The 12,338-nt window shown below is 36.6% G+C and overlaps 1 protein-coding gene across 3 annotated transcripts in view; it reads left to right on the forward strand.

The window, feature by feature from the left end:
• Window positions 1–12,338, forward strand: part of HERC2 (HECT and RLD domain containing E3 ubiquitin protein ligase 2) — a 120,784-nt gene that overhangs the window by 32,059 nt on the left and 76,387 nt on the right. For 2 of the 3 annotated variants that reach the window (XM_082498301.1, XM_082498300.1), the window contains exons 1-5: window positions 8,021–8,167; window positions 8,610–8,723; window positions 10,134–10,385; window positions 11,303–11,496; window positions 12,044–12,244. In XM_082498301.1, coding sequence (XP_082354427.1) covers window positions 8,029–8,167; window positions 8,610–8,723; window positions 10,134–10,385; window positions 11,303–11,496; window positions 12,044–12,244 — 900 coding nt within the window. In that variant the 5' untranslated portion in view covers window positions 8,021–8,028. Of the gene's footprint in view, window positions 1–1,154; window positions 1,256–2,046; window positions 2,204–4,191; window positions 4,303–4,627; window positions 4,800–5,406; window positions 5,581–6,187; window positions 6,377–7,026; window positions 7,179–8,009; window positions 8,168–8,609; window positions 8,724–10,133; window positions 10,386–11,302; window positions 11,497–12,043; window positions 12,245–12,338 lie in introns of those variants that run through there. The other variant, XM_082498302.1, reaches the window with a different exon arrangement.

Here is a 12,338-nt window from a genome sequence, read left to right on the forward strand (position 1 = left end):
CGATTACTTTCCATGTCTAGATAGATTTTTCTATTTTTAGGTCAATAAGATATCAGATGAGGCATTAAAGAAGCTATTCAGTAGCTGAACAAAGTTGCTGTCTGACAGAACAAGCATTCAGCCAGGGAAATGTTTATGTTAGGTTGTTTCTAGCTTCAGAAATGAAATGAGACAGTAAGTAGATATCATGACTAGTTATTATGGGATTGGAGTTCTGACAATGATATCTTTCTCTGAATAGTCTGTTCTCTGATTTAATTTTATTTTTTTTTAGTTCTGATTAAAAAGAACACTGGTATATTTAAGTTATCAGATTGCTAAAAATGCCAGTTTAAGTCTTTTCTCTTTTGAAAAAGTTGTAAGCAGTTCATTTTCTTTTGATGTAAGATTAAAAAGAGAACAGAATTGTTGGTGTATTTTTGAGAGAAAGCAGTAGGGAATCTCCTGTCATTAAGTACAGGAGTACTTAAGGAAAGTAAAGGAAAGCTTACTTAAATTAATGTGACTGCATAAAAAGAAAAGTTAACACAAGTGTATACAAGACCAGTGGATATTAATATGAGTTCAAGCTGTCTCTCTTCCTTATGCACACCAATACAGAAGCTGTAAAGGAAGATTCATAACATTGACACTTGAATGGAAAGATAAGAAATGACAAAATTAACAGAAATAATTATCAGTAATTGAATATTTGTTAAAAAAAAAATAGCCTGTAAGCTTACTTTATGCAGTCCAAATTAAGTAGAAGTATAAATTTCCTAGAAATAACGGGTACATGAAGTATCTTAAATCTGTGTATTTTGAATACACCATTATAATTTCACTCTGGGTAACCATAGGTGACTTTCTGATGGCAGTCAGTTATACCGGTCTAGTTTATTTTTTCTCTGTGAAGCTTTTTGATGTTGGGGGTTGAGTTAGTTGTTCTTTGAAGCATTGAATTCAAATTTTTGTTGTTGACATTTTGATGTTGATCCCCTTCATTCTCAAGAGGCAATTACAGTTCTTTACAAATAAAAATTGTGTAATTATAGATGCATGTGTTTAGCTAAATTATAAAGTAGTTGAATATTCAAGTCATACAAATAGTAATATAAATATACACAATTATTATATATACATTGTCTCAATACAATTTATATAATTTTATTTAGCCCAAGACCTGTAGGCAAAGGTGTAGAAGGACTTGCACGAGTCGGATCCCGAGCAGCACTTTCATTTGCGTTTGCGTTCCTTCGTAGAGCCTGGAGGTCAGGTAGGTCTGTTCTGTAGTGTATTACATATTTTTCGTTAGAAGACAGATGATTCATTAGAGTGTGTGTGTATTAAATATTTGCATAGAACTATACATTTCTAAATGTTAGATTTGCATAATTGTGTTTTATGTTTGTGTGGTAATATGCCCAACAATACTGTTGCTGATTGAAGCCACACAAGCCAGTACCAATACTATGTTGTGCTGGGATACTTTAATGCTTAGGAAAGCAAATTGGGATTTCATGAAGAGAACATATTTTTAATGCCAGGTTTCAGAAAAGTTAGATTTATTCTTCAGACAGGGTTGATCCACTGTATTACTACATGATAGTAGCAGCTTAGAAAAGGAGTTTGGAGCAGTAGCGTGAAACTTGTGTTTAGTTTGTATACTTGTCAGCGATTGTCAAATTTTTAGAGGTTGGCAGAATTGTCATCTGTGTCACCTTAACTTACCTGTTTGTCTTGGTCTGCACTGTTTGTTCAGATGGGAGCTGTTTGGTTCACTCTTTGTCCAGCCAGCCCTAGTAGTTCTTCTGATTCCCTCAGCAAATGCACAGTGGGATGAGCTTCTTTAAGAATTGCCACCTTTCTGAATGTATTTTTTTGAAGCAAATAGTTATTCAGAAGTCTTGCAGTCAAAATGTTCATGTGAACATTGAGAACTTTGTACGTATTATTAAGTAACTTGTAAGCTTGAGGTTAAAAAAAAAAATCCACAAAAAATTGTATACAAAAATTTGTATAAATTTTGTAAAGATGGGAGTGTAACTAGTATTACTGTGTTCTTAGGTGAAGATGCAGACCTGTGCAGTGAATTGTTACAGGAATCACTTGATGCACTACGAGCTCTGCCAGAGGCATCCCTTTTTGATGAAGGGACTGTATCTTCTGTATGGCTGGAAGTAGTGGAAAGAGCTACTAAATTCCTAAGGTCTGTTGTGACTGGGTAAGTTTCTTTTTTTGAGCATTGCTGAAGTAGCTGTTAAATGGCAAACTTGCATCTCTTAGCAGCTGATAAACAGAATAGTTTATGGGAAAATTAAAATGATTGCTTTCCTTTTCTAATTTTGTTATACAACTGAGCAAAAGATATATGAACTGTTTAAATGACACTCTAAATATGATCTAATTCCTTTAACTGTTTAAGAAAAATCTGAGTTTGAGTATTGTGAATCACTGCGTGTAGACTTATCTGGAAAATAGTGTTTCACTGATGTAAACTGTATCCACGTGAATCACAGAATCACAGAACGGTAGGGCTTGGAAGGGACCTTTGAAGACCATCTAGTCCAACCCCACTGCCAAAGCAGGTTCACCTGCAGCAGGTTGGACAGCAATGCATCCAGGCAGGTTTTGAATATCTCCAGAGAAGGAGACTCTACAGGCTCTCTGGGCAGCCTGTTCCAGTGCTCTGTCACCCTCAAAGTAAAGAATTTTTTCCTCATGTTGAGAAGGAATTTCCTGTGTTCCAGTTTGTGCGCATTGCCCCTTGTCCTGTTGCTGGGCACCACTGAAAAGAGTCTGGCCTCATCCTCTTGACACCCACCCTTTAGATATTTATAAGCATTGATAAGATCCCCTCTCAGTCTTCTTCAGGCTAAACAGACCCAGGTCTCTCAGCCTTTTGTCATAAGAGAGGTGCTCCACTCCCTTGATCATCTTTATAGCCCTCCTGAACTGGACACAGTACTCCAGATGTGGCCTCACCAGGGCAGAGTAGAGGGGGAGGATGACCTCCCTCGACCTTCTGGCCACACTTTTTTAATGCACCTCAGGAGACCACTGGCCGCCTTGGTCACAAGGGCACATTGCTGGCTCATGGGCAACTTGTTGTCCACCAGGACTCCCAGGTCTCTTCCTGCAGAGCTGCTTTCCAGCAGGTCAACTCCTAACCTGTACTGGTGTATGGGGTTATTCCTCCCAGGTGCAGTACTGTACACTTGCCTTTATTGAATTTCATTAGGTTCCTCTCCACCCAACACTCTCCAGCCTGTCCAGGTTTTGCTGTATGGCAGCACAGCCTTCTGGTGTGTCAGCCACTCCTCCCAGTTTTGTGTCATCAGCAAACTTGCTGAGGGTACGCTCTGTCCCCTCATCCAGGTCTTTCATGAATATATTGAACAAGTCTGGGCCCGGTATGGACCTCTGGGGAATACCGCAAGTTACAGACCTCCAGCTGGACTTTGCACCACTGATCACAACCCTTTGAGCTCTGCCATTCAGCCAGCTCTCAGTCCACCTCACTGTCTTACTCCTCTAACCCACACTTCCTAGGCTTACCTATGAGGATGTTATGGGAGACAGTGTCAAAAGCCTTGCTGAAGTCAAGGTAGATGATGTCCACTGCTCTCCCCTCATCCACCCAGCCAGTTGTGCCATCATAGAAGGCTGTCAGATTGGTCAAGCATGATTTCCGCAAGCATGAAGAGTGCTTTGGTAGTACAACATATGTGTACACTTAATTGTACCTTTCTGATATAGTAAAATAATGCAGAATTCTGTGCATTATGAGGGAAAATACACTCATATTGAACTTGGAGCACTCTCCTGCTTTTCCCTGTTATTTAAGAAGGCTTAAGAGATAACTTTTACAATTATTACCAGAAATTAATTGTCTTTTGAGTACTGGAATTGGATCCTTATGATGAATATTATCAAGAATATTTGAATTTCACCTGTGAAAAAAATGTTTCATGTTCTTAGCATATTTAATAGAGCTATAGAGTAGATAGTGAAGCTTGGGGCAATTCTAAAGCCTAGCTGCCACTCTTGCGTGGAATGTGTCAGCTTTCCTTCTCAGTTGCTTTCATCACCAATTTTATATTTTTCTGTAAGTTTAGCGGTTCTTAGTGTGTTGTAGATGCTTTTGGTAAGCAAATACGTATTGTTTTCAATTATTTGTTAGTTAATGTATATTGTTTGACTCTTAAATAGAGATGTGCATGGAGCTCCCAGTACCAAAGGGCCAGGAAACATTCCATTACAAGACCAGCACTTGGCACTTGCCATATTGCTAGAACTGGCAGTGCAGAGGGGTACTCTAAGGTGAGAAGCACAAGCACTCTGATTTTTAACTGTCAATGTGTGTTGGAATGGCCTGAGCATTGCCTGTCTTCAGTTTTCATGGGTCTGGGTTTAATGTAATAATTGTGGTTCAAAGCATGTGAAACTTTTCTGTAATACAGTGGCGATCAAGCTCTTATGTTAACTAGATTGCAAAATCTATTTGATATTTGGATAATCCGTTTAAAATGGAAAGCCATGACATCTGATATTGCTAAACTTCAAAATGTAGAAAGTGAATTGTATGAATAACCTAAAATAATGTTTTTAGGAATGCTTATTAATAGATGTAAACTTCCTCTTTCAGCCAAATGTTATCTGCAGTTATGTTGTTGCTTCAGCTTTGGGATAATGGAACAAGAGAAACGGATAATGAGCGATCTGCACAGGGAACAAGTGCACCCCTTCTACCTTTGCTTCAAAGATTTCAGAGTATAATATGTAATAAAGATGTGCCCAATACTGACGAAGAAATTCAGGTACTTACCCTTGGATTATTTGAAAGGGGCATTATGTTGGTATCAAATTTCATTTGGCTGGCTAAAATGATGAATTTATCCAAACAAAATTTAGATTTACTTTGGCAGTAGTGTTTTCCATTGTAAGATGTATATACACTGCCGTTGTTTGGTTTTCACGCATACATTTGAGTTTCTTGAGGTAGGAGGAGGAATGTCATAGTATGGTTAGAGGTAAGCATTGTGTTCCAGAGTTAATGCTTTTGTGATAATTAACTTAGATATGTGGCCAGTTAAGTTTTCTGCATATTTAGATTGGTTTTATTTAGTTGTGTTTGAATTTAATTCAGCTATGACTCTTAGTGAATATTATTTAGGTTGATAAAACATAGTAAATCAGTTTTATTATGCTTGTAACTTTCTATTATGTTCATAATCTGACTATATTTTCTCAACGTGTGTTTTTGGAATTTTCCTCTACTGTAAGAAAAAGGATGTGCAGAGTTAATTTTGTTTCTCTTAAACTTGTGCAGGTACTCAGCATGTCTAAGATGTATTGTGATTCTGTACGTGTAGTGGCATAGAAATACCTTGAATATTCTTCTGACTGCCTTTTTTTCTTTTCTAGCTCCTGACTTACCCTCTGAGTCCAAATGAAAGTTTTCTAAGGTATCTGACTTTACCACAGGACAATGAGCTAGCAATTGATCTGAGACAAACAGCTGTAGTGATCATGGCCCATTTAGATCGTCTGGCCACCCCATGTATGCCTCCACAGTGTAGCTCTCCTACATCTCATAAGGTAACTGTTTGCAACACTGAGTTAAGTAAGATGTTTTTCCTAAAAGTGTAACTGATTTTCAGTTTGGAAGGAAAAAAGCTCCTAAGATTCTTCAAATTTCTTTTTGATTTTCACAAGGTAACCTTGAATTGCCTAAATTTGTCTTACTTTGGTGTCTTTTATTACATCAGCGCTCTTTCCATCAGCCTTGGAGTACAAATCTATAGTTTGTGAACCATTCTTATCGCAACACTATGGCTAATTCTGCCATATTTTGAGCCGTTCCCTGTTTTTATCAGAGTAAATGCTCGAGACCAGACTTTATGAATGTTGGGTGTCTGATGTATTTAGAAAATAAAAAAGTAAAAAAAAAAGTTCAACGTCCCAACGTCTCTGAACACTTACTGTAGATATTTATAGCCTATTCCATAGCAGACTGAACTGAATATGATGCTTGCAAGTCTTTATTTTTTGATATCTTCTAATAGGTAAGCTTTGACTGCTGGCAGTAGTGAGTCACAAATTTGAGTGTATTTGGCATATAAAGGTTTAAAAAATAATCTGCTCTATGCATTTTATTAAGTTGCATATTTCAAAATTACTACTTATATAATTTCTTATTTTCTAGGGATCTCTGCAAGAGGTCATTGCTTGGGGTTTAATAGGTTGGAAATATTATGCTAATGTGAGTGGTCCAATTCAATGTGAAGGACTTGCCAATCTTGGCGTTGTACAGGTTGCCTGCGCAGAGAAACGTTTTCTGATATTATCTAGGAACGGACGAGTTTATACGCAAGCATACAACAGCGATACTCTGGTGAGAGTTTGTTTACATGCTTTTAAAAACATCTTGTCTTCTGTATTACTTCAGAGCATAAGTCTGCTCCTTTAACTATTTACAGTACCTTGGAAGAGTAGATGGAGACATGCTGAATGTTGTGAGCTTCTGTGCTGTTATTTTTGGACTTTCAGAAATAGTGTTTTTTATATCATGTATTGATTTGATGAAATGCATCTGGTTTCTGTAATTTCTGTCAGGGTAGAGGTTATAAACACAACGTTAGCAGCTTTCATTGGTATGCTGGCCTTAGTGAAAACTGTAGAAATTGACAGATACAAAATAGATTCTACTTCAGTGATGTAACAGTGTGTCCAAACTGTGTAGTTTCTCAAACAAAACTGTACTGTACCAGAAACATTTGTCACTACCAGTGCTTGTAAGATTAAGATAAACGATGTTTTCATGTATAGTAAAGACCTTCTAAGGATCAGAACAAAATAACTTAAGAGCATTGTTTTTGCCAGACTCACATAGGAGATTTGACCTTTTTTCTTTATACCTTCACTTCATTAATTTGAGTTCACAGTTTTGATAAAGTGTTAGGAAAACTGTATTTAGTTATTCTGTATATAGGCAAGTGATGGAAAATGTCAGCAGTTTTTGTATTTCTTTTGTTTGGTTCACAGGGACCACAGCTGGTGCAGAGTCTAGCTTCCAGAAATATTGTGAAGATAGCAGCACATTCAGATGGGCATCACTATCTTGCTTTGTCAGCAAATGGTGAAGTTTTCTCTTGGGGTTGTGGAGATGGTGGAAGACTAGGCCATGGGGATACAGTGTATGTAATAAAACCAATCATAACGTTTATTTGCCAATGTTCTGAATTTGTAGTGAAAACTATTTAGTCGTGTATACAAGCACATTCAGCATTTGACATTCATCTCTGTTATTGAACAGAAATTGCATTCTCCCTGCATGTTTCCTCTGCCTGTAATATGCCCAGTTCTGTATTAATGCTACTTTCTGAAATACTTGTAGGCAGAGGGTGTAGTAGTGGTTGCACTCTTGTTAGGCTTTTTATTCATGGTTTTATGAATCCACAACACATTTTCTCTAGGAGCATTGACTTGGATGTCCAGGGTGGGGGTCATAATTTCCTATGCAGTCATGTTGCATATATCATTCCTTTTTCCCCCTGTGTTAAACAATAACGTTAGCGTCTTGCTTTTGTGTAGGAGCAGTCTTCTACAGAGATATCCTGTAGAGGATGTACGTCAATATATTGTGGAGATTTTAATTGTCTTCCTCTAGTGCTGAGTTCCTTATAAAGCAAGGCAGTTACTACTCAAGGGTTACCAGTTTCATGAAATTAATGGTATAGATATAGCAATTAAAGATAATATTTTATAGTCAGCTAATATTTTTAAAAACACTGCATTAATTTAATGGAAAATAGAAATCAAAGACATTCTTTCAGTGGTTTGTATTTTGTTGAACAATCTGGACTTAATTTTTGGCTCATAGCTCTATTTATGTCTTGATACTTCAGACTAATGGTAAGGGTTGCAGGTAAAATTGCAGCAATTGTTTTCTAACAAGTGTGTCACACCTTTTATTGTCTACTCATCAGATCACCTTTTGTGAAATATATCACCTTCTCTTTAAATAGCCCTCTGGAGGAACCGAAGATGATATCTGCTTTATCTGGAAAGCAAGCTGGGAAACATGTTATTCATATTGCATGTGGAAGCACCTATAGTGCAGCCATTACTGCTGAAGGAGAGCTGTATACATGGGGACGAGGAAATTATGGCAGGCTTGGTCATGGTATGTTACTTGATATCTTGAAGTAAGTTGTTTGTCAAAGATTTGTTTAGTGCCTGTTTCAAATGATCCATTTTATCCAACTTACCTAAAGCTGATAATGTGGGTTCACATGAATTGAAATAATTATGGGAAGAATTGTCTTAAAACTGCTAAATTTGTAGGAGTTCTGTGAAAATAAGCAGTTGGATGGAGAAGAAAAATCTACATTGTTCTCTTACTTGTGAAGCAAAGACTATCTCATGGGTTAAATCCATATTAGATACCTAGGAAACCATATGGGAGCTTAGTCATGATGCTGAAATCTGAGAACAAAACCAAACCAACATCCCCCAACCCCCACAAAACAAAACGCCCAAAAGCAACCAAAAAAACCCAAAACAAACCAAAAGAACCTACCGGACCTTCTTGGTTTTGCTTCTCACAGACCTACTTTGTTTTGAAGGTTCTAGTGAAGATCAGACCATCCCGATGCTGGTTACAGGGCTGAAAGGACTCAAAGTTATTGATGTGGCCTGTGGAAGTGGAGATGCTCAGACTCTTGCAGTTACTGAAAATGGTTAGTAGCAAAATGTAACTTTTAACACTTTTACTTAACACTTTAAGTAACCTTACCTTTTCTTCTTTCCATTCTGAAGATATTTATGCTACAGACATTATGCTTATTTCTAGTAGCTTGAATTCTGTAAGAATTTGAAGCTGAAATTCCTTTTGGGGAAATACATATGTGCATTTATACATTCTTACATATAATGTGTGCAGGTATATTCCCATGCATAAATATGCAATATATTCATTATGAATATGCAAATATATATTCCTATTTATGTTATATATATTGAAATACCCATGTAAATGTATAATATGCACACAAAATATTACATATATGTACATACACATCTAAATTTTATGCGTTGTTATGTAAGTGCAAGTAGTTCATGTTGTCACAACAGCCAGAATTTTGAGTAGGACAGTTGTCTTTGTTAATCTGTGGGAAGTGTCAAAGAGAGGATGTATTGGAATCCTACTTCCCAGTATCCCTGAGCAAGGTGCCTAGGGCGAGACAGATTCAAAACCTGAATTTCACTGTGTGAAGTTAAGCCCCAAAGTCATCCCTTAGGAAGCAGATAGCTCTTGGAAGCTAGTTATTCTTTATATAGCTGGCTGTGGTGACATGCAGTGTTTAAAAGTTGAAAGGTTTGGTCATCCAATGGAAATGGAAACCTGGATTTATTTTTTTTTTTTCTCTTGGTCTCGTTCTTGCTTGCTTCCATTGCTTATCAGAATACCTTAGACACTAGCTTAGGCAAGTAGGGAACATAAATGCATTAGAGTGTAAAACAAGACTTTCTTTTTGGTCATACATGGGTTTACTATTGTCGAACCATAATTTTATTTGATGCAGAATGACTTGACTATTTCTGAGTTCCTACATGAAGGGTTAGATTTAGCAGTGTATTTCAAATGAACATGATAGACAATAGCACTTTTAATTTAATTTTGTGAAATGGTTGAATGACAAGAACTGAAAATTAAGAAAACGTGTTTCACAGACAATTTGGTAATTGGATGTGGAAAAAGATTTTGCAAGTTCTTATTAATAAGAACACTTTATTATAAAGAAGTTTTTAACTAAAGATCATACTACAGGCTTGATTCACAGTAGATCCTATACTTAATATGTTTTTAAGATGTGCTTTCTGTACACTGAATTTTCAGTGCATGTTATGTGTTACACTTTTTATGTTTAGTTTTATCAGCATGGAAACTTCTCAAATCTTTCTCTTGTTTACTTTCATGAACTATTAGGAATTAATTCAAATTTGCTATTCTTAAATTAAAATTTGAAAATTGTGCTTATTATAGAATCTCGGATTTTTAAGAACTTGCTTGTCAAACCAGATAACTTCATTACATTGCATGAAAAAGCAATGCAATATTTTTGGTTTTCTTTCTCTTTAAATTAAAGGCCAGGTGTGGTCTTGGGGTGATGGAGATTATGGAAAACTGGGAAGAGGAGGCAGTGATGGTTGCAAGACTCCCAAGTTGATAGAAAAACTTCAAGATCTGGACATTGTGAAAGTGCGGTGTGGGAGTCAGTTTTCTATTGCTTTAACCAAAGATGGCCAGGTCTACACCTGGGGAAAAGGTGACAATCAGAGACTTGGGCATGGAACAGAAGAGCACGTTCGATATCCCAAACTGCTGGAAGGCTTGAAAGGTAATTATCAGAGCTGGAAAGTTCCTTTTGGTGTTGTTGGAACCTTTTACCTGACACTAGTCATCTCAACTTTAAGAATGGTGGTACCATGTACTCTGTCATATTTTATACTGGATGCATTGAAAAAGGTAATAGTGCACATTTCCCATCATTCCTGCATTTATACTTTCAGAATTCTAGCGGACTTAGAGCCTCTATGTTATGACTTCTTTAAATGCTGCTTATCCTGTGTTCTCTTTATTCTTACTGCTTTTCTTTTGTTAAGTTCAGAGAATTGCTTATTTAAAATATGTATTTTTTCATTGTCATGCAAATAAATATATATATGCTTAGGTTAGGGCATGTGAATGGAATACATGGAAATCATAGACAACAAATAATGTTTTTGAAATTGTATTTGTGTCAGTATTTCTGACTAAATTATAACAGGGTGAAGATTATTTCTTGCATTTGCGAGAAACCTGGGGTTCTGAAGGAGATGATGAGGAAGAAACCTCTTTTATTGCTCAGTCTTTTCTAAAATTGTTTTTCATATGTTATGAATGATCTAATTGAAAGTAACTTCTGAACAAATAACTACAATATAACTTTACAGTCTCTGTTCATAGATGGGGAGATCTTCTAATAAACCTTTCCTCAAAAAGTACCTTAGTAGAAGGGATACAAAATAGAAGATTTTGTTTTTTAAACTTGTAAACATTTGTACTTAATCTTTAAGAATCTTTAATTATTTCCTTGGTTTTTCTTTTGCTGTGCTCTTCTAATCCACTACTAAGGCAAAAGTGAGACTCTTGACATCCATAATGTGTTCATAGTTAAGTATGGTTGTAACTATCACAGTTTTCCTTACTCTGATATTTTTATGTTAATGATTGTAATCTTTAAGTTACATTTTCAATATTTGACTTTTCTATCAGGAAAAAAAGTGATAGATGTGGCAGCTGGATCTACCCATTGTTTAGCACTGACTGAAGATAGTGAAGTGCATAGCTGGGGAAGCAATGATCAGTGTCAACATTTTGATACTTTGCGGATCACCAAACCAGAGCCTGCAGCTCTCCCAGGATTAGACACAAAGCATATAGTTGGAATTGCTTGTGGGCCCGCTCAGGTAAGTTTTATTTCTGAATTTTTAATTGTGATTTGTCTTTTGCTGAGACTAGTTCTGTACATGAATCCCAGTCCCTCTTCCTGTGCTCGCATGACTTTTCTTATTTGTATTTCTTATTCTAAATAAATGAAGGCTTGGAAAAAACAAATCTTATGCAGTTCCCCTGCCAAAAAGGGATGACTATTTTTCCCTCTGTTGGGTATTCTAAGCAGCAGCTATTTACCTGTTTTGTTTTTTGTCTGGTACAGCAATTGAAGAGTTGTGAAGCAGAATGTTTCCTGCAGCAAAGATAGTGAGGTATCTAGATTGGCATAACAGCACTTTGGAAAATGTGATAAGAGAATTCTTTTCTGGGATTGGTAGGATTTTATGTATGTTTACAAGGATGCAAGTGGAAGGGTTTTCTTCAACAGATGTGATGATACTATTTCTGCATCTTCTATTACTGTTTGAAGGCAGGTGTTAGCTTTACACTCCTATCTCTAACCAGTGTCATCTTTTATTTGGGAAATAACTCTTGAACTTTCTATATTGTTTCCATTTATAGAGTTTTGCTTGGTCATCGTGTTCCGAGTGGTCAATAGGCTTGCGGGTACCTTTTGTAGTGGATGTTTGCCCTATGACATTTGAGCAGCTAGATCTTCTACTAAGACAAGTGACAGAGGGAATGGATGGCTCCTCTGACTGGCCCCCTCCTCAGGAAAAGGAGTGTATGGCTGTGGCAACATTAAACCTTCTAAGGCTTCAGGTACCTTCAGTTTCTTAAATATTGAGCAGTTGTTGAACTAAATGTTTCAGTAAATTCCTTGGATGAAAATAGTGGACTTGATGTGCTTTTAAAA

This window comes from Vanellus vanellus (genome assembly GCF_965231255.1).
Source record: "Vanellus vanellus genome assembly, chromosome: 1".
NCBI lineage: Eukaryota > Metazoa > Chordata > Aves > Charadriiformes > Charadriidae > Vanellus > Vanellus vanellus.